At 40.2% G+C, this 22,961-nt stretch overlaps 1 protein-coding gene across 2 annotated transcripts in view; it reads right to left on the bottom strand.

Moving 5' to 3' along the window:
• ift80 (intraflagellar transport 80 homolog (Chlamydomonas)) overlaps window positions 1-22,961 on the bottom strand; it is a 288,715-nt gene that overhangs the window by 56,842 nt on the left and 208,912 nt on the right. For both annotated transcript variants that reach the window (XM_063045849.1, XM_063045850.1), the window contains exon 14: window positions 21,014-21,149. In XM_063045849.1, coding sequence (XP_062901919.1) covers window positions 21,014-21,149 — 136 coding nt within the window. The remainder of the gene's footprint in view (window positions 1-21,013; window positions 21,150-22,961) is intronic.

The raw sequence follows: 22,961 nt of genomic DNA, 5'->3' as shown, positions 1-22,961 counted from the left end.
CACAAACTCTCAAAGTAAGATTAGGGGTGTTTCCATTTTTATTGATTCCAATATTCCCTTTAATCAGGAGGATATTATATCTGATATTAGTGGTAGATTTTTGATGGTTAAAGGAACCAGCTACAATAAGAAAATGGTTTTGGTTAATATATATGGACCAAATACTGATGATCCTTCATTTTTAAAAAATATTTTTGCACTATTACCTGATTTAAATGAATATATGTTATTAATGGGTGGAGATTTTAATATTTCCTTAAATCCCCTGTTAGATAAATCATCATCTGGACATCAACTCCCTAATCATTCTGCGTCACTTATTAATTCCTTTTTAATTGATTAGGGTTTAATCGAAGTCTGGAGACATATGCATCCTGCTGATAGAGAGTATTCCTTTTTTTCACATGTTCATAATAAATATTCGAGAATCGACTATTTTATAGCTGACCCTCGACTTTTACTTAATGTTCAGAAATGTGAATATGATGCAATTTTTATTTCTGATCATGCTCCTTTAAACTTAATATTTGATTTGAAAGATGTTGTTTCTACAAGACCACCTTGGCGTTTTCCAGAACATTTGTTACAAAGTTCAGATTTTGTTGAGTTTATTGAAACTCAGATGAAGAGTTTTTTCTCTTTAATAATACAGGAAATGTCTCAAAGTTAATAATTTAGGATACGTTAGAAGCTTATTTATGTGGTCAGATTATTTCTTATTTAGCTAAATTGAAGAAACAGACAACAATGGAATTAGATAACATTGCTAAACAAATTAAAGAATTAGATAATCTCAATGCAATCTTTCCAAACATTGAATTGTTTAAAAGAAGAGTGGAACTACAATCACAATATAATTTATTATTAACTTATCCTATTGAAGGATATTTGCTTAAATTAAAAAGTCAGTTTTATATTTTTGGGGATAAAAATAATAGGCTATTAGTTTCCCAATTAAGGGCTGCTAAAGCTAAAAGACAAATTTTAAAGATTTGTAAAGATAATAGTAAATAATTATGATGGTAATAATTCGGAGAAGGAAGTCTGAGAATCGGAGCAGGAGTACGGAGGAAGCCATTTTTGAATTTTTCGTTTTTTTTCCGTCGGCATTCAGAGAGGCGGGACTGTGCAGGTGTGTGACGCCGGGCAGTGAAGCGCAGAAGATTTAAAAGGAACAGAGCCTAATACAGCGGGCAGCATAGTTTGCCGGCTGCGGAGTGAGCCAGGAGCAGAGTGAAGGCTTAAGGGCTTTGGCTCAACGGGCTTAGGCGGAAACGGGCGAGGCGAGGAAGGATTGGTATTCATTTTTTGTTGTTATTTGAGAAGGGCAGTATGAGTATGAGGGCAGTTTGTTGTTCTCGGTGCCGGATGTGGGAGGTCCTGCAGTCTCTAAGCCTCCCGGACGTCCACATCTGCGCCTGGAGAGTGAGGAGTTGATAGAGAGGAGCTACAGCAGGTGGTCACACCAGGGCCATGGGAGGCAGACAAGTGGGTCACGGCTAGGAGGGGGAAAAGGAGAGTACCCCAGTGGCTGTGCCCCTTGACAATAGGTACTCCTGTTTGAGTACTGCTGGGGGTGACAGCTTACGGTGGAGAAGCGACAGTGGCTGTGCCTCTGGCACAGAGTCCGACCCTGTAGCTCAGAATGGTAGGGAAAGGAAGAGGAGTGCAGTAGTAATAGGGGACTCGATAGTAAGGGGGTCAGACAGGCGATTCTGTGGATGCAGTCTAGAGACCCGGATGGTAGTTTGCCTCCCTGGTGCCAGGGTCCGGGATATTTCTGGTCGTGTCCAAGATATCCTGAAGTGGAAGGTGAGGAGCCAGAGGTCGTGGTACATATAGGTACCAATGACAGAGGTAGGAAAAGGGAAGAGGTCCTGAAAGGAGAATATAGAGAGTTAGGAAAGGACTTGAGAAAAAGGACTGCAAAGGTAGTAATCTCTGGATTACTGCTTGTGCTACGCTACAGTGAGAGTAGGAATGCAATGAGGTGGAGGGTAAATGCGTGGCTGAGGGATTGGAGCAGGGGGCAGGTATTCAAGTTTTTGGATCATTGGAACCTCTTTTGGCGCAGGTGTGACCTGTACAAAAAGGACGGGTTACACTTGAATCCTAGGGGGCCAATATCCTGGCGGGGAGATTTGCAAGGGCTACTGAGGTGACTTTAAACTAGAATGGTTGGGGGGGGGTGGGAATCAAATTAAAGAGACTAGGAGAGGGGAGATTAGTTCACAACAGGGGGACGGGAACAAGTGCAGAGAGACAGAGGGGTGTAAAATGAGGGTAGAAACAAAAAGTAGGAAGGTGAAAAGTAAAAGTTGCAGGCCAGCAAATCCAGGGCAAAAATAAAAAAGGGCCACTTTTCAACATAATTGTATAAGGACTAAGAGTGTTGTAAAGGCAAGCCTGAAGGCTTTGTGTGTCAATGCAAGCAGCATTCGTAACAAGGTGGATGAATTAAAAGTGCAGATTATTATTAATGAATATGATATAGTTGGGATCACAGAGACATGGCTCCAGGGTGACCAAGGATGGGAGCTCAACATTCAGGGATATTCAATATTCAGGAGGGATAGACATGAAAGAAAAGGTGGGGTAGCATTGCTGGTTAGAGAGGACATTAACGCACTAGAAAGGAAGGACATTAGCTGGGAGGATGTGGAATCGATATGGGTAGAGCTGCATAACACTAAGGGGCAGAAAACACTAGTGGGAGTTGTGTACAGGCCACCTAACAGTAGTAGTGAGGTTGGAGATGGCATTAAACAGGAAATTAGAAATGCGTGTAATAAAGGAACAGCAGTTATAATGGGTGACTTCAATCTACATATAGATTGGGCGAACCAAGTTGGTAAGGGTGCTGAGGAAGAGGATTTCTTGGAATGTATGCGGGATGGTTTTTGGAACCAACATGTTGAGGAACCAACTAGAGAGCAGGCCATTCTGGACTGGGTATTGAGCAATGAGGAAGGGTTAATTAGCAATCTGGTCGTGAGAGGCCCCTTGGGTAAGAGTGACCATAATATGGTGGAATTCTTCATTAAGATGGAGAGTGACATAGTTAATTCAGAAACAAAGGTTCTGAACTTAAAGAAGCGTAACTTTGAAGGTATGAGACGTGAATTAGCTGAGATAGACTGGCAAATGATACTTAAAGGGTTGACGGTGGATATGCAATGGCAAGCATTTAAAGATCGCATGGATGAACTACAACAATTGTTCATCCCAGTTTGGCAAAAGAATAAATCAGGGAAGGTAGTGCACCCGTGGCTGACAAGGGAAATTAGGGATAGTATCAATTCCAAAGAAGAAACATACAAATTAGCCAGAAAAAGCGGCTCACCTGAGGACTGGGAGAAATTCAGAGTCCAGCAGAGGAAGACAAAGGGCTTAATTAGAAAAGGGAAAAAAGATTATGAGAGAAAACTGGCAGGGAACATAAAAACTGACTGTAAAAGCTTTTATAGATATGTGAAAAGAAAAAGATTGGTTAAGACAAATGTAGGTCCCTGACAGACAGAATCAGGTGAATTGATTATGGGGAACAAGGACATGGCAGACCAATTGAATAACTACTTTGGTTCTGTATTCACTAGGGAGGACATAAATAATCTTCCGGAAATAGTAGGGGACAGAGGGTCTAGTGAGATGGAGGAACTGAGGGAAATACATGTTAGTAGGGAAGAGGTGTTAGGTAAATTGAAGGGATTAAAGGCAGATAAATCCCCAGGGCCAGATGGTCTGCATCCCAGAGTGCTTAAGGAAGTAGCCCAAGAAATAGTGGATGCATTAGTGATAATTTTTCAAAACTCTTTAGATTCTGGACTAGTTCCTGAGGATTGGAGGGTGGCTAATGTAACCCCGCTTTTTAAAAAAAGGAGGGAGAGAGAAACCGGGGAATTATAGACCGGTTAGCCTAACATCGGTTGTGGGGAAATTGCTAGAGTCAGTTATCAAAGATGTGATAACAGCACATTTAGAAAGCGGTGAAACCATCGGACAAAGTCAGCATGGATTTGTGAAAGGAAAATCATGTCTGACGAATCTCATAGAATTTTTTGAGGATGTAACTAGTAGAGTGGATAGGGCAGAACCAGTGGATGTGGTATATTTGGATTTTCAAAAGGCTTTTGACAAGGTCCCACAAAGGAGATTAGTGTGCAAACTTAAAGCACACGGTATTGAGGGTATGGTATTGATGTGGATAGAGAATTGGTTGGCAGACAGAAAGCAAAGAGTGGGAACAAACGGAACCTTTTCAGAATAGCAGGCAGTGACTAGTGGGGTACCGCAAGGCTCAGTGCTGGGACCCCAGTTGTTTACAATATATATTAATGACTTAGGCGAGGGAATTAAATGCAGCATCTCCAAGTTTGCGGATAACACGAAGCTGGGCGGCAGTATTAGCTGTGAGGAGGATGCTAAGAGGATGCAGGGTGACTTGGATAGGTTAGGTGAGTGGGCAAATTCATGGCAGATGCAATTTAATGTGGATAAATGTGAGGTTATCCACTTTGGTGGCAAAAACAGGAAAACAGATTATTATCTGAACGGTGGCCGATTAGGAAAAGGCAGCGAGACCTGGGTGTCATTATACACCAGTCATTGAAAGTGGGTATGCAGGTACAGCAGGCGGTGAAAAAGGCGAATGGTATGCTGGCATTCATAGCAAGAGGATTCGAGTACAGGAGCAGGGAGGTACTACTGCAGTTGTACAAGGCCTTGGTGAGACCACACCTGGAGTATTGTGTGCAGTTTTGGTCCCCTACTCTGAGGAATGACATTCTTGCCATAGAGAGAGTACAAAGAAGGTTCACCAGATTGATTCCTGGCATGGCAGGACTTTCATATGATGAAAGACTGGATCGACTAGGCTTATACTCGTTGGAATTTAGAAGATTGAGGGGGGACCTTATTGAAACGTATAAAATCCTAAAGGGATTGGACAGGCTAGATGCAGGAAGATTGTTCCCGATGTTGGGGAAGTCCACAACGAGGGGTCACAGTTTGAGGATAAAGGGGAAGCCTTTTAGGACCGAGATTAGGAAAAACTTCTTCATACAGAGAGTGGTGAATCTGTGGAATTCTCTGCCACAGGAAACAGTTGAGGCCAGTTCATTGGCTATACTTAAGAGGGAGTAAGATATGGCCCTTGTGGCTAAAAGGATCAGGAGGTATGGAGAGAAGGCAGGTACAGGGTTCTGAGTTGGATGATCAGCCATGATCATACTGAATGGCAGTGCAGGCTCGAAGGGCCAGATGGCCTCCTCCTCCACCTATTTTCTATGTTTTCTATGATATTAATCATATCTTTCACGATTTTTATTCCGATCTCTATAAATCTCAGTTTCCAGCAGATCCCTCTAAAATGAAAGTTTTTTTATATAAGATTAAATTTCCTCAAATTACTGCTGAAGATCAACAGAACCTTGATGCTCCAATTGTTGAACATGAAATTCAGAAAGCTATATGGTGAATGCAATCAGGGAAAGCTCCTGGACTCGATGGTTATTCGGTAGGATTTTACAAAAAATTTGAAAAATTACTTTCTCCATATTTTTTGGAAATATTTCATGAATCTTTTGAGAAAGGCAATTTACCTTCTTCTTTTTCTGAAGCTTCTGTTTCTTTAATCCTTAAGAAAGATAAAGATCCTACTGAATGCTCATCTTATAGACCTATTTCGCTATTAAATGTGGATGCTAAAATTCTTTCCGAGATAATGGCTAACCGTTTGGAAAACATTTTATCTAAAATTATCTTTATGGATCAAACGGGTTTTATTAGAGGCCGTTACTCTTCTTCTAATGTTCGGAGACTGATGAATATTATATATTCACCATTATTCAAAATACCTCAATATGTTATTTCTCTGGATGCAGAAAAGGCATTTGAAAGAGTTGAATTGACTTATTTGTTTAATGTAATAGAGAGATTTAGCTTTGGTAATAATTTTAATAAGTGGATTCAAATGATCTATAAGAACCCTATCGCTACCGTCATTACTAATAATCTTAGGTCTCCCTTTTTTCACTTTCACGAGGTACTCGACAAGGGTGTCCATTAAGTCCTTTATTATTTAATCTCGCATTGGAGCGTTTGGCTATAACAATTCGCGAAGCTAAAAATATTCATGGTATTTCTATAAATGGCTTTTTATATATATATATATATATATACACATGAGATTTCTCTTTATGCAGACGATCTTTTGGTTTATATCTCGAATCCTGAAAAATCTATTCCTAATCTTTTGGAATTATTGAATGATTTTGGAAAATTTTCAGGATATAAACTTAACTTAAATAAAAGTGAATTGTTCCCTTTAAATGTTCCTGTTTTTATATATAAGAATATTCCATTTAGAATTGTGAATTCTTTTAAATATTTGGGTATTACCATTACAAAAAAAATAAAGATCTTTAAAAAGCTAAAGTTCCTTTATTGGACTCTATGAAACAATTATTTTCTAGATGGAATCCTCTTACACTTCCTTTAATAGGTCGTATTCATGCCGTGAAAATGATGATTTTACCCAGATTTTTATATATTTTTCAAAATATACCTATTTTTCTAACCAAAAATTTTTTTGATCAAATTGATTCTACTATTTCGTCCTTTATTTCAAATAATCAAAAACCAAGAGTTAATAAGTTTCCTTTACAAAAATCTAAAAAAAGAGGGTGGACTCGCGCTACCTAATTTAAGATTGTATTATTGGGCTGTTAATATTTGACAATTATGTTTTTAGTTATATTGGCTCGATAAGAACCAAAAACCAGCTTGGATTGATTTAGAATTTAAAGCTATTAATCAATTTTATTTAACTTCATTATGAGGAGCTCCATTACTTTTACAACTTGCTAAAATCTCTAACTTAAATTTCTACCCTGTTATTAAACAGTCCTTACGGATTTGGTTTCAGTTTCGCAACTTTTTCAATTTCAAACAATTTAAATTGTCTAGTCCTGTATTTCGAAATTTGCTATTTAAACCTTCAATTACCGATCCCATTTTTCTTTTATGGAGAAATAAGGGGATTTGTTCTTTTGCAGATTTATTTACTGATGGTTGATTGATGTCTTTTGAAGAGTTAATTAGTAAATATTCTCTCTCTCACACACATTTCTTGCAATATTTACAGGTCAGACATTTTTTACAAAAATATGTTTCTACGTTTCCATATATGCAAGAATCTGATTTGTTGGACACTATTTTGAATATGAATCCCTTAGTGACAGGTTCCGTTGGTAGAATTTATAATTTATTTTTACTACAAAAAGATATCCTCTCACTAAAGATTAAACAAGATTCGGAGAGAGAACTTAATATGACTTTTGTTAATGAAGACTGGTTGCGAGTTTTGAAAATGGTTAATTCTTCTTCGATATGTGCCAATCATTGTTTAATTCAGTTTAAAATTGTTCACCGCTATTATTTAACAAAGGAGAGGCTATCCAAAATATTTCCTAATATAGATAATTACTGTGATAGGTGCAAAAATGAAGTAGCTACTTTGTCACATGTGTTCTGGTCATGTCCTTCATTAAAATCTTTCTGGAAATCTTTATTTCCTACAATTTCTAAAGCTTTGAAAATTAATTTACAACCTAATACATTGACTGTTCTATTTGGAATAGTTCCGCATCATATTCAGGGTATTTAATTTTCAAACCAACATGTAATTGCATTCATCACATTGTCGGCAAGAAGAGCTATTTTATTGAAGTGGAAAGATACCTCTGCTCCTACACTAACTCAGTGGTTTTCCCAAGTAATGTCATTTCTTAGTTTTGAAAAAATTAGAAGTAGAACTTTTGCCCCCCGATTTGATTTTGAGAGAAGGTGGGGCTCTTTTGCTAAATATTATCATTTAATTTGAATCAATTTACATAGTTTCCTTCCAATTTTATATTATATAAATGTTGTTTTCTTTTTCTTTTCTTATACATAAATATAAATGATTGTAAGATATATCGCTCCGGGAGTTGGTTCCTAATGGTTTTTTTTTCTCTTTTTTTTGGTTTATAGTTAGTGGGGGTTTTTTTTTAGTTAGCTGGGGTTCTCTTTTTTCCTTCTTTTTCTTTTATAATTTTTTTTTTCATTAGCATATATATGTTTTTTCCCCCAGCTTTATTAATTATATATATACTAATTTGCTGAATTTCTGTATTTTATAGCTGTAGAAGATTATATTAATAGAAAGATTTAAAAATGAAATGAGAATACTACTTCATCTTTGGGATGCATCTTTCTTACACCTTCTTAATTGCCCTGAGAAACTCCAGCCATTGCTGTTTGGCAATCATCCCTGGTATTCTTCCCTTCCAATTAACTTTGGCCAGCTCCTCTCTCATGCCCCTGTACAACCCTTACTTCCACTGTAATACTGATACACCTGACTTTATTCCGTACACTGCGTGCATTCAAATATAACACCTTTATTCTTGTATTCATCATCTTCTTCGATTTTCTCCCCATGTAACACTTCACCTCATCCCACTGACTGCAATTTTGCCTTTTTAGACAATAGGTGCAGGAGTAGGCCATTCGGCCCTTCGAGCCAGCACCGCCATTCACTGTAATCATGCCTGATCATCCACAATCAGTATCCAGTTCCTGCCTTATCCCCATAACCTTTGATTCCGCTATCTTTAAGAGCTCTATCCATCTCTTTCTTGAAAGCATCCAGATACTTGGCCTCCACAGCCTTCTGGGGCACAGAATTCCATACATCCACCACTCTCTGGGTGAAAAAGTTTTTCCTCAACTCCGTTCTAAATGGCCTATCCCTTATTCTTAAACTGTGGCCTCTGGCTCTGGACTCACCCATCAGTGGGAACATGCTTCCTGCCTCCAGCATGTCCAATCCCTTAACAATCTTATATGTTTCAATAAGATCCCCTCTCAGCCTTCTAAATTCCAGAGTATACAAGCCCAGTCGCTCCAATCTTTCGACATATGACAGTCCCGCCATCCCGGGAATTAACCTTGTGAACCTACGCTGCAGTTCCGTCCCTCAATAGCAAGAATGTCCTTCCTGAAATTTGGAGACCAAAACTGCACACAGTACTCCAGGTGTAGCCTCACCAGGGCCCTGTACAGCTGCAGAAGGACCCCTTTGCTCTTCTCCTCAATTCCCCTTGTTATGAAGGCCAGCATGTCATTAGCTTTCTTCACAGCCTGCTGTACTTGCAGGCTTGCTTTCAGTGACTGATGTACAAGAACACCTAGATCTCGTTGTACTTCCCGTTTTCTTAACTTGACTCCATTTAGATGATAATCTGCCTTCCTGTTCTTACCACCAAAGTGGATAACCTCACATTTATTCACATTAAACTGCATCTGCCCACTCACCCAGCCTGTCCAAGTCACCCTGCATTCTCATAACATCCTCCTCACATTTCACACTGCCACCCAGCTTTGTGTCATCGGCAAATTTGCCAATGTTACTTTTAATTCCCTCATCTAAATCATTAATATATATTGTAAACAGCTGCAGTCCCAGCACTGAACCCTGCGGTACCTCACTGGTCACCGCCTGCCATTCCGAAAGGGACCTGTTAATCGCTACTCTTTGTTTTCTGTCAGCCAGCCAATTTTCAATCCATTTCAGTACTCTGCCCCCAATACCATGTGCCCTAATTTTGCCCACTAATCTCCTATGTGGGACTTTATCAAAGGCTTTCTGAAAGTCCAGGTACATTACATCCACTGGCTCTCCCTTGCCCATTTTCATAGTTACGTACTCAAAAAATTCCAGATGATTAGTCAAGCACGATTTCCCCTTCGTAAATCCATGCTGACTTGGACTGATCCTGTTACTGCTATCCAGATGTGTCGTAATTTAATCTTTTATAATTGACTCCAGCATCTTTCCCACCACCGACGTCAGGCTAACCAGTCTATAATTCCCTGTTTTCTCTCTTCCTCCCTTCTTGAAGAGAGGGACAACATTAGCCACCCTCCAATCCACAGGAACTGATCCTGAATCTATAGAACATTAGAAAATGATGACCAATGCGTCCACGATTTCTAAAGCCACCTCCTTAAGTACCCTGGGATGCAGACTATCACGTCCCGGCGACTTATCAGCCTTCAGACCCAACAGTCTATCCAACACCATTTCCTCCCTAATATAAATTTCCTTCAGTTCATCCATTACCCTAGGTCCTTTGGCCACTATTATATCTGGGAGATTGTTTGTGTCTTCCCTAGAGAAGACAGATCCAAAGTACCTGTTCAACTTGTCTGCCATTTCCTTGTTCCCCATAATAAATTCACCCGTTTCTGTCTTCAAGGGCCCAATTTTGGTCTTAACTATTTTTTTTTCCTTTTCACATACCTAAAGAAGCTTTTACTATCCTCCTTTATATTCTTGGCTAGTTTACCTTCGTACCTCATTTTTTCTCTGCGCATTGCCTTTTTAGTTACCTTCTGTTGCTCTTTAAAAGTTTCCCAATCCTCCGGCTTCCCACTCGTCTTTGCTATGTTATATTTCTTCTCTTTTATTTTTATACTGTCCATTACTTCCCTTGTCAGCCACGGCCTCCCCTTACTCCCCTTAGGATCTTTCTTCCTCTTTGGAATGAACTGATCCCGCACCTTCCGCATTATTCCCAGAAACACTTGCCATTGCTGTTCCACTGTCATCCCTGCTAGGGTATCGTTCCATTGAACTTTGGACAGCTCCTCCCTCATAGCACCATAGTTTCCTTTGTTCAACTGTAATACTGACACTACTGAGTTTCCCTTCTCCCTCTCAAATTGTAGATTAAAACTTATCATATTATGGTCACTACCTCCTAATGGCTCCTTTACCTCGAGGTCCCTAATTAAATCCGGTTCATTGCACAACACTAAATCTGGAATTGCGTTCTCTCTGGTAGGTTCCAGTACAAGCTGTTCTAAGAATCCATCTCAGAGGGACTCCACAAACTCCCTTTCTTGGGGTCCAGTACCAACCTGATTCCTCCAGTCTACCTGCATATCGAAATCCTCCATAACAACTGTAGCATTACCTTTGCTACATGCCAATTTTAACTCTTGATTCAACTTACACCCTGCATCCAGACTACTGTTTGGGGGCCTGTAGATAACTCCCATTAGGGTCTTTCTACCCTTACAATTTCTCAGTTCTATCCATACTGACTCTACCTCTCCTGATTCTATGTCCCCCCTCGCAAGGGACTGAATATCATTCCTCACCAACAGAGCCACCCCACCCCCTCTGCCCATCGATCTGTCCTTTCGATAGGACGTATACCCTTGAATATTCATTTCCCAGGCCCTGACCACTTGAAGCCATGTCTCTGTTATTCCCACAACATCATACTTAGCAATTTCCAACTGTGCCTTAAACTCATCTACTTTATTTCTTATACTCCGTGCACTCATATATAATATTTTTAATTCATTACTCCCTTCACCTCCCATACCAATTCCTATTTCACTTGGCCATACTGTACGATCCCTTCCTGAGCTTTCTGCTCTGTTGATTCTGCTGTCTTTCTTAACTTTTCTTATTCTCACTTTCCCTTTATCTCCATCCTTATGTTTCCAGTTCGTCCCCTCCCCGCCACTACTTAGTTTAAACACACCCGTGTTGCAGAGGCAAACCTACCTGCCAGAATGCGGGTGCCCTGCTTATTAAGATGCAACCCGTCCCTTTTGTACAATTCAGCCTTACCCCGAGAAATACCCCAATGGTCCAAGAATGTAAATCCTTGCTTCCTGCACCAGTTCCTCAGCCACACATTCAGATCCATTATCTCCCTGTTCCTGCCCACTCCAGCACGAGGAACTGGAAGCAAACCGGAGATAACCACCCTGGAAGTCCTGTTTTTCAGCCTTCTTCTGAGTTCTCTGAAGTCATGCTGTAGAATGTCTTTCCTCTTCTTCCCCACGTCATTTGTGCCGACATGCACCACCACTTCTGGATGTTCATCTTCACTCTTGACGATTCCCTGCAATCGGTCCGTGACGTCCTGGATCCTGGCACCAGGGAGGCAACACACCATCCTTAAATCTCACCTGTTGCCACAGAAACCCCTTTCTGTACCTCTCACTATGGAGTCCCCTACTACCACGGCTCTGCCTGACGTCTGTCTCCTCGGCTTTGCTTCAGCACCAATTGTTGGCTCGCAGATCTGACTGCCTCTCAGGCTGGCATCATCTTCTGTCCCAATAGCTTCCAAGAGGGTGAACCTGTTTACGAGAGGCACATCCCCCGGGGTCTCCCGTACTTCAAGCGTCCTTTCCTTGCTCATCGTCGCCCCCCCCTTTTCTCTTCTGGTATCCTCGGTGTAACGACCTCACTGTAGGTCCTGTCCAGAAAACTCTCGTTTTCCCAGATGAACCTAAGGTCAGCCAGTTGCCTCTCCAGTGCTGCAACACGGTCCTTCAGAAGCTGAAACTGGACACATTTTCCACAGGTGTAGGAGCCAGAGGCATTGTCAGTGTCCCTGACCTCCCACATCATGCATGCAGCACACTGAATCAGCCTAGCAGTCATCTCTTCACCACTTCTCACCCTCTCCAACTGTGGCGTAGTCTCCTCTCTTAGCCTCCTCGCCAAAGACTCTCGAGGGGTCCTCACTTGGAGTGAAGCTCGTCCTCAGTCTCTGCTCGCAGAAGCCTCTCGAGCCAAAGCCTTCCTACTCTGTCTCCCTCTACTCTGTCACCCGCTCCATCAAACTGCTCTCTTTTAAGTACTCCCGCTGACTCACGGACTGACTTGCACGCACTTGCGCAGTCCTGTCCCAATCAACTGCTGAGAAAAATGGCCTGTTCTTTCTCACAGTCTCACTACACACTGTGTTGACTTGTATAGCAACTGCCCCATCCTGAACCCTAGAATCATTGAATAAAACAGCACTGAAACAAACCCTTAGACCTAAACATTCATGCTGACCAAGTTAGTCCCATTTGCCTGCATGTAGTCCATAATCACTTCAAACCTTTCCGAACCTGTCTGTACCGTATAGCCTACAGTATAATAAGGGACTATTTTATGTTTTAGTAACACATGATTGAATGCGCTATTAGGCGTGTATTGATCTGTACGTGTGTGCCGAGTTCGGTTTCTGCCAGTAAAGAATCATGAACCTTAGCTCCCATCTCCAGCGTTTTTATTAATAGCATTGTTGTGTAACCAGGCCACATACACAACAAATTGGCAACGAGGTTAATGAACCTGCATCGTATCAGAACGCCGTGTTTTAACTGATAACGACATTTGGAAGAAGAGCGCAAGAAACGAGCCAAGGAGAGGAAGAAGGAGGCACAGCGAGGCCACGAGTCTGAAAGGAAGCGGGAGCACAGTTGGGGTCGGAAACGTCGTGAGACCAAGAGACACAGTCGGAGCTTCAGCATGTCCAGTCGTGACCACAGCTGGCGCTGACTCCCAGGGACTGAGGGTCTGCCTGCCCCAGAAGGGGGATAAAAAGGACCAACACACACACACACATCTAGACGGAGTGCGCTCGTGGTGCTAGCAAAAAGGACATGTGAATCAAAAAAAAGGAAAATAAGGGGAGAACCGGGCTAAATTAACATAACAAAGATGGTGATGATTGGAACCATTACAGTATTTGACCGTGGCATTGAAGACTGGGCAACTTACATTGAAAGAGTGGAGTTATATTGTGAGGCTAACGGTGTTAATGATGAAAAGAAAGCCAGCGTCTTACTCAGTATTATGGAAGCAAAAACATATGGGCTGCTATGGAGCTTGTTAACCCCTGAAAAGCCAGCTGACAAAATGTTCAAGCAAATAGTAGACACTCTCCAACAGCATTTAAACCCCAAACCACTGGTCATTGCTGAAAGATTTAAATTTCACAAATGGAATCAGAGTGAAAATGAAAGCATTTCTGAATATTGTGCTGAATTGCGCAAATTATCAGAACATTGTCAATTTGGAGCTGGTCTATTGGATGCATTGAGGGACAGGTTATTGTGTGGCATGAACCGTGAAACCACACAGAAGTTGTTCCTGGGTGAAAAAGACCTTACATTAGAAAAGGCGCCAAACTTTGCAATATCAATGGAAACAGCAGGACGGGGTGCTTCAGAGATACAACAAAAATCTCTGGTGTATGCTATGAATAAAATGTCACTAAACAGAAATGAAGGAAAGAAATGTTACCATTGTGGGAACATGTCACATGACCCTAATGACTGTTGGTTTAAAGACAAAGAATGCAGAAACTGTGGCAAACAGGGCCACATTGGCAGAGTATGCAAAGCTAGTAAACAATGTTACTGTTGTAGGAACATGTCACATGATCCTGATGACTGTTGGTTTAAAGACAAATAATGCAGAAACTGTGGCAAACAGGGCCACACTGGCAGAGTATGCAAAGTTAGTAAACAGCAGAAAAAGGACAAAATACAGAGAAACAAGAAACCCCAGAAAGGAAAACACAACAATGTACACAAAATGGACGAAAGCAGTTCTGATGAAAACGACTCAGACGAAAGTGAATTGTCTTGTCTGCAACTTCACAACGTGAAAGAGACAGATGATCGAAGAGCAATAAGGATCACTCCACAAGTGGCAGGCGTGAGACTGAAAATGGAATTGGACACAGGCTCAGCTTTAACAGTGATCTCTGTACACAACTACAAACAACCGTTTTCTCACATACCTCTGAAACAAACTAAACTACTGCTTAAGATTTACACAGGACAGAAATGCGTCCCAAAGGTAAAATTAAAGTGACAGTGACCTATGGAGACAAAAGACAGCAGCTGAATCTCTATGTACTGAAAAATGGAGGACCACCGTTACTGGGATGTGAGTAGCTCAGGAAAATCCAGTTGGATTGGCATACCATCAAGGCACTAGATGTGTCAACAAAGGAGGGCAGCTCAGTGGGGAAGATGTCCGCAGCTCTCCTCTCACCCATTGTCAACAATTACAACAACGAGGAGGAGCTAGACAGCGTCGACGATGAGGATGAACGCAGTATCCATGTACGCGACTTGGATGAAGATACAGAGGATGCAAGGGAGACAGATATTGCCAATAAGCAGGATGATGAAGACTACCTGGAAGTAAAAGAGCAGATGTACCAAGAGAAATTGACATCTCTCCAAAGACGGCTACAGCAGTTACAGGAAGGCACTTTGCAGGAGTATCAGAAAAGGATGAAGAAACTAGATCAACAATACAAAGAAAGGATATGAAATGCAGAGCTTTTTCTGCAACTGGAGACAGAACAAGTGGAAAGGAATTATATTAAAGAGAAGAAAGCAGCAGTGAAGGAATTTGAAGATAAAAAGATTGAGTTAGAAGAAAAGAAAAAGATGATTGAGAATGAGAGGCTAACAATGGAACTCACAGGAGATTCTATGGAGGTAAAGCCAATAATGGCTAGGAAACTAAGAAGGAGACCTAATGACCCTGTTCCAACTACAGCAAAAGACGAAAACCTGCACCTGCACAGTTACTTGTTAACAGATGAACAGATAATGGAAGATCTGCAAACTCTCAATAAGCTTAAACCTCCGAAAAGACCAGCATCTCCGTCTTCTCCTGAGCATCTTCCCAGCACTCCTGCTGACTAGCACAAAGATATGAAGCAAGAATAGAAGATGGAAAGTTATATTACGATAAGAGATGGTATCATAAAGGTCAGGCTATCTATCTGGAATCTAAGGAGAATATGAAGATTGGCTGTGTAATTAGCTCAGTTGGAACAAATAAGATATGGGTAAAGAAGACAAGTGATAGTACAAAGATGCATATATATCTAGGACAGCTGCACAGAGAAGTCTTCATTATACGGAGGCGATCTCCTGCCTAGAACTCTTAGCAAGTTGGAGGCGCAATTCTTCTTAACCCCTTATGCTCAGAGGTCAACTTTTCATGTCTTTTATATGGAAATCTGTATTAAAACAAACAAGTTTATTGACAGACATTACCCAGAGAGACAGAGAAGACCCCCCCCCAGAAACTTGAGTTATAAATGGGTCTTAGACCAAAAGTAAAATAAAAAGTCTTGTTATAATTTGATATTATTAAATTATTTTGTTATAATTTGATATTATTAAGTTACTAAGTAAACAAATGGTAGGCGTTTGTATGTTAAGGGTAAACGTATTTGTTTAGCATAGTGCCCCAGTAAATAAAACAATTGATACACTATTAAAATAAAAGAGGAGGAGTGTACTGTATAGCCTACAGTATAATAAGGGACTACTTTATGCTTTAGTAACACATCATTGAATGCGCTATTAGGCATATATTGAGCATATTGTTCGGTTTCTGCCAGTAAAGAATCCTGAACCTTAGCTCCCATCTCCAGCGTTTTTATTAATAGCATTGTTGTGTAACCAGGCCACATACACAACACTGTCTACATGTACTTCATATTCACTTCCACAGTTTCCTCTGGTAGTTCATTATATATATCCACTACCCTCCATATAAAAAACCTTATCTTCAATTTTCTCCTCTTGTTTTAAACTTATGCTCTCTTGACTCCTCCACTCTGGCTAAAAGGCTGACACTTCACTTTATAGAGATATATAAAATGATGAGGAACATAAATAACATCAGCCCACAACTTCCTACACTCCAGGGAATAAAGTCCCAGCTTACCAGCCTCTTCTTGCAACTCAAGGTGTCTAGTCCCATCCTGGCAATAACCTTGTTAATATTTTCTGCACCCTTTCAGATTAATGACATCTTTCCTATAGCTAGGTGATCAGAACTGAACATAATACTTCAATTGTGATCTTGCTAATGACTTGTACAGTTGTAACATGATATCCCAATTCCCATACTCAATGCCCTGATTAATGAAGTCAAGCAATCCAAAAGCATTTTTCATCAATCTGCCTATTGGGCCTCCCTTATCAGCGAGCTATATACCCATGTCCTTACATCGGTCTATTCACCAACACTCTACAAGGTCCTACCATTTACTATCCTGCCCTCCTTTAACTTACCATAGTGCAACACCTTACACTTGACCAGGTTAAATTCCATATGTTATTCCTTGGCCTACTTCCCAGGCTGATTTACATCCTGCTCTATTCTTAGATAACAAACAAGAGAAAATCTGCAGACACTGGAAATCCGAGCAACATACACAAAATGCTGGAGGAACTCAGCAGGCCAGACAGCATCCATGGAAAAAAGAACAGCCAAAGTTTCGGCCTGAAATGACAACTGTACTTTTTTCCATAGATGCTGCCTGGCCTGCTAAGTTCCTCCAGCATTTTGTGTGTGTTGCTAATCTTAAGATATCCCTCTTAACTGTGCACTATACCATTCATTTAGGTGTCACCCACAAATCTACTAACCATGACAACCACATTCTCAACCAAATCATTAATATAGATGATTAACACCATTAAGGATAATCACTGCAGCATACTCGTAGCCACCGGAAATGAAAAGCTAGAATTTTTCCAGATCAAAACACGAGTTTTTATCTTTAGCTTCATTGTGCTAGATAATAACATGATTACTTTCTACACATAATGTAATATCTCTATAATGAGAGGTCTGCTTTTATATCACATTGGCAATAAAGGAAAACTTATGGCTATGCCATCACTCAGAGCCCAGATGTTTAGAAATAAAATCCATGAAAATGAAAATTCTATTTTGCTGTAGTTTGATATGAAATGAGATGTGTGTTAAGAGTGTCCAGAAGAGGACATGGGCTAGAGTTCTCTTGAAATTCTGGGATTTTGTGCATTAAACCTGTGTGCCGGCCTGCAAACAGACCGCGGATAAAGGGAGATCATGGAGAAGGGGAAGAATTTAGGTTGGAAATGGCATGCAGTGCAGAGCCAAGAAGAAAACTTTTGCTTCCCTTAAATCTTATGCATTGATAACAGGAAACTTCTATTGATGGCAAACAGATTAAAGATTAACTTTAATCTTTTTTTGTATGTACAACTGAAACATACAGTGAAATGCGTCATTTACGTCAATGACCAACTCAATCCGAAGATGTGCTGAGGGCAACCTGCAAGTGTCACTATGCTTCTGGTGCTAATATGCCCACAACTTACTAACGCTAACCCTTGGGATGTGGGAGAATACAGACAGCAGTGAATTCTGAACTTCCAGTCAGCTGATTGCTGCTGTCTTCCTACTACTCTCTGATAGACAAGACAAAGGTTCTTCTGTTCTTCAATGGGAACACTGAAAGATCTGTCCACTGAATCTGGGGCAGGTCAGATCTGGCATATAATCAAATAATTTATCTTTAATTAATTGAAATTTATTGCTTTAAGTGTTTTAAAATTTGTATCTTGCACTTTTTTTTACATGAACACAATAAAATAGGAGCAGTAGTCTATCACTGGGTCCTTCTAACCTGCCTCATCATTTAATATGATTCAGGCTGGTCTATGCTGGCCTCAACTTTTCTTCACTGCCACTTCTCCATACCCCTCTATTTTTCAATCTATTAAATATTATCTACCTCCATTTTAAAATATGTCTAATGATCAAGCTCTCACCCTGTCTTTGAATAACATCGAAGATCTGTGAATATTACACTTTCATACAGTTTGACAGTTAACTCCAGTAAGGGAGACACCTTAACTGGTCGTCAAAATACAATTTAAGCTTGGATGCACATCAGTTAGAGTCAGCATCAACTAACAAGGTGTGGCTGGTAGACAAAGTCATAAAGGAACAGAAGGCACCCATTTGGTGCACCAAATCCATGGCTAGTCTTTGAAAGACAGTCCACTCAGTACCATTCCAGTCAACAACCCTCTAAAATTGTTTTCCTCAAATGGCTATACAACTTCCTTTGGAAATTATTGATCATCAAGTGAATTCTAGGTCATTGCCATCCACAGTTTGAAAATATTCTTCTTGTGTTCTCCCTATTTGTCTTGTCCAAAAAGATTTGGATAGTGTTTAGCAAACACGAGGAAATCTGCAGATGCTGGAAATTCAAGCAACACACACAAAATGCCGGTTGAATGCAGCAGGCCAGGCAGGATCATAGGACTTTGTGTGAATTAGTATTTCTTAGTCTTTGTATAACATATGTGAAGATTATTTCTTACCTTATCTGGAAAAAAAAACTACCTTGTACAACTGTATACTTAGGTATGTAACTACACCCAAGGGTAACAAACCCAACTTCTCCAAAACAACTCAACCCCAGAAATATTACCACAAATCTCCTTGGACTTTCACAAATACCTTCACTTCCTTATTTGACAACCAGATCCACTGACTTGGTAAGTAATGAAATTCTGGATAAAATCCCATATTTTACTTATTTGATGGGAATTATTTCAACATTTTAACAGTAATTCCTGGAGTTTGTGTCATTACTAATTGTTCTTTTTGACAAAAGTTGTTTGCAACAATAACTTGTTGCTTCAGGAGCACAGACCAATCAGATCACCAAAACAGTCAGCAAAAAGTCAAAGATCAACATTGCATAAATAAATATTGGTGCCCAATTTTTTGGCAATTTCATCAATTCTAATAACACACTTACAAACTGGTCTGTAAACAAGTGACAATGGAACCTTTATTTCAAGATGCTGAAACACAGAAACATAGAAAACCTACAGCACAATACAGGCCCTTCAGCCCACAGTGCTGTGCCGAACATGTACAACTTTAGAAATTACTTAGGGTTACCCATAGCCCTCTATTTTTCTAAGCTCCATCTACTTATCCAAGAGTCTCTTAAAAGACCCTATTGTATCTGCCTCCACCACTGTCGCCTGCAGCCCATTCCACGCACTCACCACTTTCTGCATAAAAAACTTACCCCTGACATCTCCTCTGTACCTACTTCCAAGTACCTTAAAACTGTGCCTCTTGTATTAGCCATTTCAGCCCTGGGAAAAAGCATCCTGCTATCCACACAATCAATGCCTTTCATCATTTTATACACCTCTATCAGGTCACCTCTCATCCTCCATCACTCAACCTATTCTCATAAGGCATGCTCCCCAATCCAGGCAACATCCTTGTAAATCTCCTCTGCACCCTTTCTATGGTTTCACCATCCTTCACCAGAAATGAGCACAGTACTCCAAGTGGGGTCTGACCAGGGTCCTCTGGTCCTCCACACTGCCAAGAGTCTTACCATTAATACTATAATCTGCCATCATATTTGGCCTACCAAAATTAACCACCTCGCACTTATCTGGGTTGAACTCCATCTGCCACTTCTCAGCCCACTTTTGTATCCTATCGAAGTCCCACTGTAACTTCTGACAGTCCTCCACACTATCCACAACACCCCCAACCTTTGTGTCATCAGCAAATTTACTAACCCATCCCTCCACTTCCTCATCCAGGTCATTTATAAAAATCATGAAGTGTACAGGTCCCAGAACAGATCCCTGAGGCACACCACTGGTCACCAACCTCCATGCAGAATATGACCCGTCTACAACCACTCTTTGCCTTCTGTGGACAAGCCAATTCTGGATCCACAAAGCAAGGTCCCCTTGGATCCCATGTCTTCTTACTTTCTCAATAAGCCTTGCATGGGGTACCTTATCAAACACCTTGCTGAAATCTATATACATCTACTGCTCTACCTTCATCAATATGTTTAGTCACATCCTCAAAAAATTCAGTCAGGCTCATAAGGCACGACCTGCCTTTGGAAAAGCCATGCTGACTATTCCTAATCATATTATGCCTCTTCAAATGTTCATAAATCCTGCCTCTCAGGGTCTTCTCCATCAACATACCAACCACTGAAGTAAGGCTCACTGGTCTATAATTTCCAGGGCTATCTCTGCACCCTTTCTTGAATAAGGGAACAACATCTGCAACCCTCCAATTCTGCAGAACCTCTCCCATCCCCATTGATGATGCAAAGATCATTGTCATAGGCTCAGCAATCTCCTCCCTCGCCTCCCACAATAGCCTGGGGTATATCTCATCCGGTCCCGGTGACCAGATGAGATGTATGATTATTATCCTGTATGAAACAAAAATATGATTATTATCCTTTTATCATTAAACATTTTTGTTAGCAATTTCATTACCTACCTATTTTAATGATTTTTTGTTCTTTCCCAAATCTACGCACTGATGTGATATGCAGATCGCGATTTTTGTCTATGATGGCAATTTTTCTTTCATTGGGCAAGCCAGCTTGATCCAGAGCAACCTCCATTACTTCTATCTGCAACATTTAGCAGTAGAGACTAACCGTTAACCATCTACAAAATATGATAGCTAGTCAGCAACACATAACTTTACAAATACTTCTGAATTTATGAGCAGTTGCATCATTATGTTAACTTGAAAATTCTACAGTAATTGAAATTGAACACATATCCAGAACAAGTCTCAGATTTCACAATAGGTAACCAGTGTTCATGTTGGGCATATCCTGTAGCATACAAAGTCAATATCTTTTGGTACTCTTAACACCGCTTAGTTTTGCCTCCAGTGTGTCTGAATGGTCAGATATGCTTTGGTATGGATGAGATGGTAAACCAAGGGAAGTGGTGCAGCTTCAAGTTAATACAAAAACTCTGATATCACCTTTTCATAAAATAGCAGTGTCTCAGCAAATGTGCCCTCAAACATTATTGAAAAAAAACCCAGCTATTTCTTCACCTCACTGCTATTTGATGGGTCTTAATAAATGCAAAACATGTGCCCAATGACAACAAATAACTGAATAGTGCCATAGAAAGACACAGCATGGAAACACGTCCATCACCCCAGCCCACCAAGTTTGCACTGACCATCGATAAAGCGTTAATACTAATCCAACATTAAACCCTTTTTTTTTGAAGTTCAGAATCCCACTGGTTAGGAATATTTCTGAATACCTTCATTCTTAGAAAAATGACATATACTTTTGAATTGCAAGTTAAGCAATGAATCCTAGAGAGTGAATTATTCTTTGAAATTTGGTTAAAAAAGGTATTATTTCAATCACTTGCTTCAACATTTCTTTTATGACCCTGAAGCTCCAATCTCATTGTAGATTTTAAAAGATCTGCAAACTAAATGCAAACATGGAATTAAATCATTCTGAGATTTGCTGGTGGTGGCTGATGGAGTAACAGCAATCTGCCGTTGCTCCAACTTTAATTATCTTACTATTTCCAACCTGTCTTGAAACTTCTTTTTTAAGTGTGATATTCTTTCATTATGGCTGGAAGTGGTGCCAGAGGTACTAAAAAGGATGATTTTCCTGCCTCTTTGGATTCTATTATGGAATTGCTGCAATGTCATACACGAGAAGCCTCTGAGAAGTTTCAACAATTCAGCACTGAATTTAGACAAATAGATGGTAACTTGGACTCTATTCAACAAACTCTTAATGAACATGATAAACGTATTAAAAATAATGAGGAAAATTCGATGACTCTGGAAACGGAAATGGATGAATTGCAGAAGCTTTGTGAAAAGCAATCGAAGTCCAATGAAAAGTTAAGACAGAAGATAATCGACCTAGAAAATAGAAGAAGGAACAACCTACGGGTTCTGGGTCTCGAAGAACTAACCAAAGGTAACCATCCTATGGAGTTTTTTGCAAACTTTTTGCAAGAATTATTTCTGGAGATTTTGACGTCTGTGCCTATGATTGATCGAGTTCACAGATCTCCTGCGTTTAGACCTCCTAACACTCAGAGACCAAGATCAGTAATAATCTGTTTTCAGGAATTTAAAACAAAGGAACTCTTAATTTGCAAATCTCGTTGAAGAGGCACGATTGACTATAACGGCCGCAAGATTAGAATTGTTGAAGGTTATTCACCTCAGGTTATGCAGGAACATGTTAAGTTCAAAGAAGTTATGTCTGAACTTTTTAATATGGGTTTCAAGCCTTCCGTTCGCTACCCAGCCCGCCTCAGAATCACACTTAAAAATGGTTCTTTCGAATGGTTCTGCTCGACTGTTGAAGCACAAAAGTTTAAATCTGAAGGTTAACTGTTTACTTTCTCCTTACATTAAGACACACGATTAAATGAGAAAC

The sequence above is a fragment of the Mobula hypostoma genome, chromosome 4 (genome assembly GCF_963921235.1).
Source record: "Mobula hypostoma chromosome 4, sMobHyp1.1, whole genome shotgun sequence".
Classification (NCBI taxonomy): domain Eukaryota; kingdom Metazoa; phylum Chordata; class Chondrichthyes; order Myliobatiformes; family Myliobatidae; genus Mobula; species Mobula hypostoma.
Note: the sequence above shows the minus strand (reverse complement) of the source record. Positions and strands in the feature narration are given on the sequence as shown.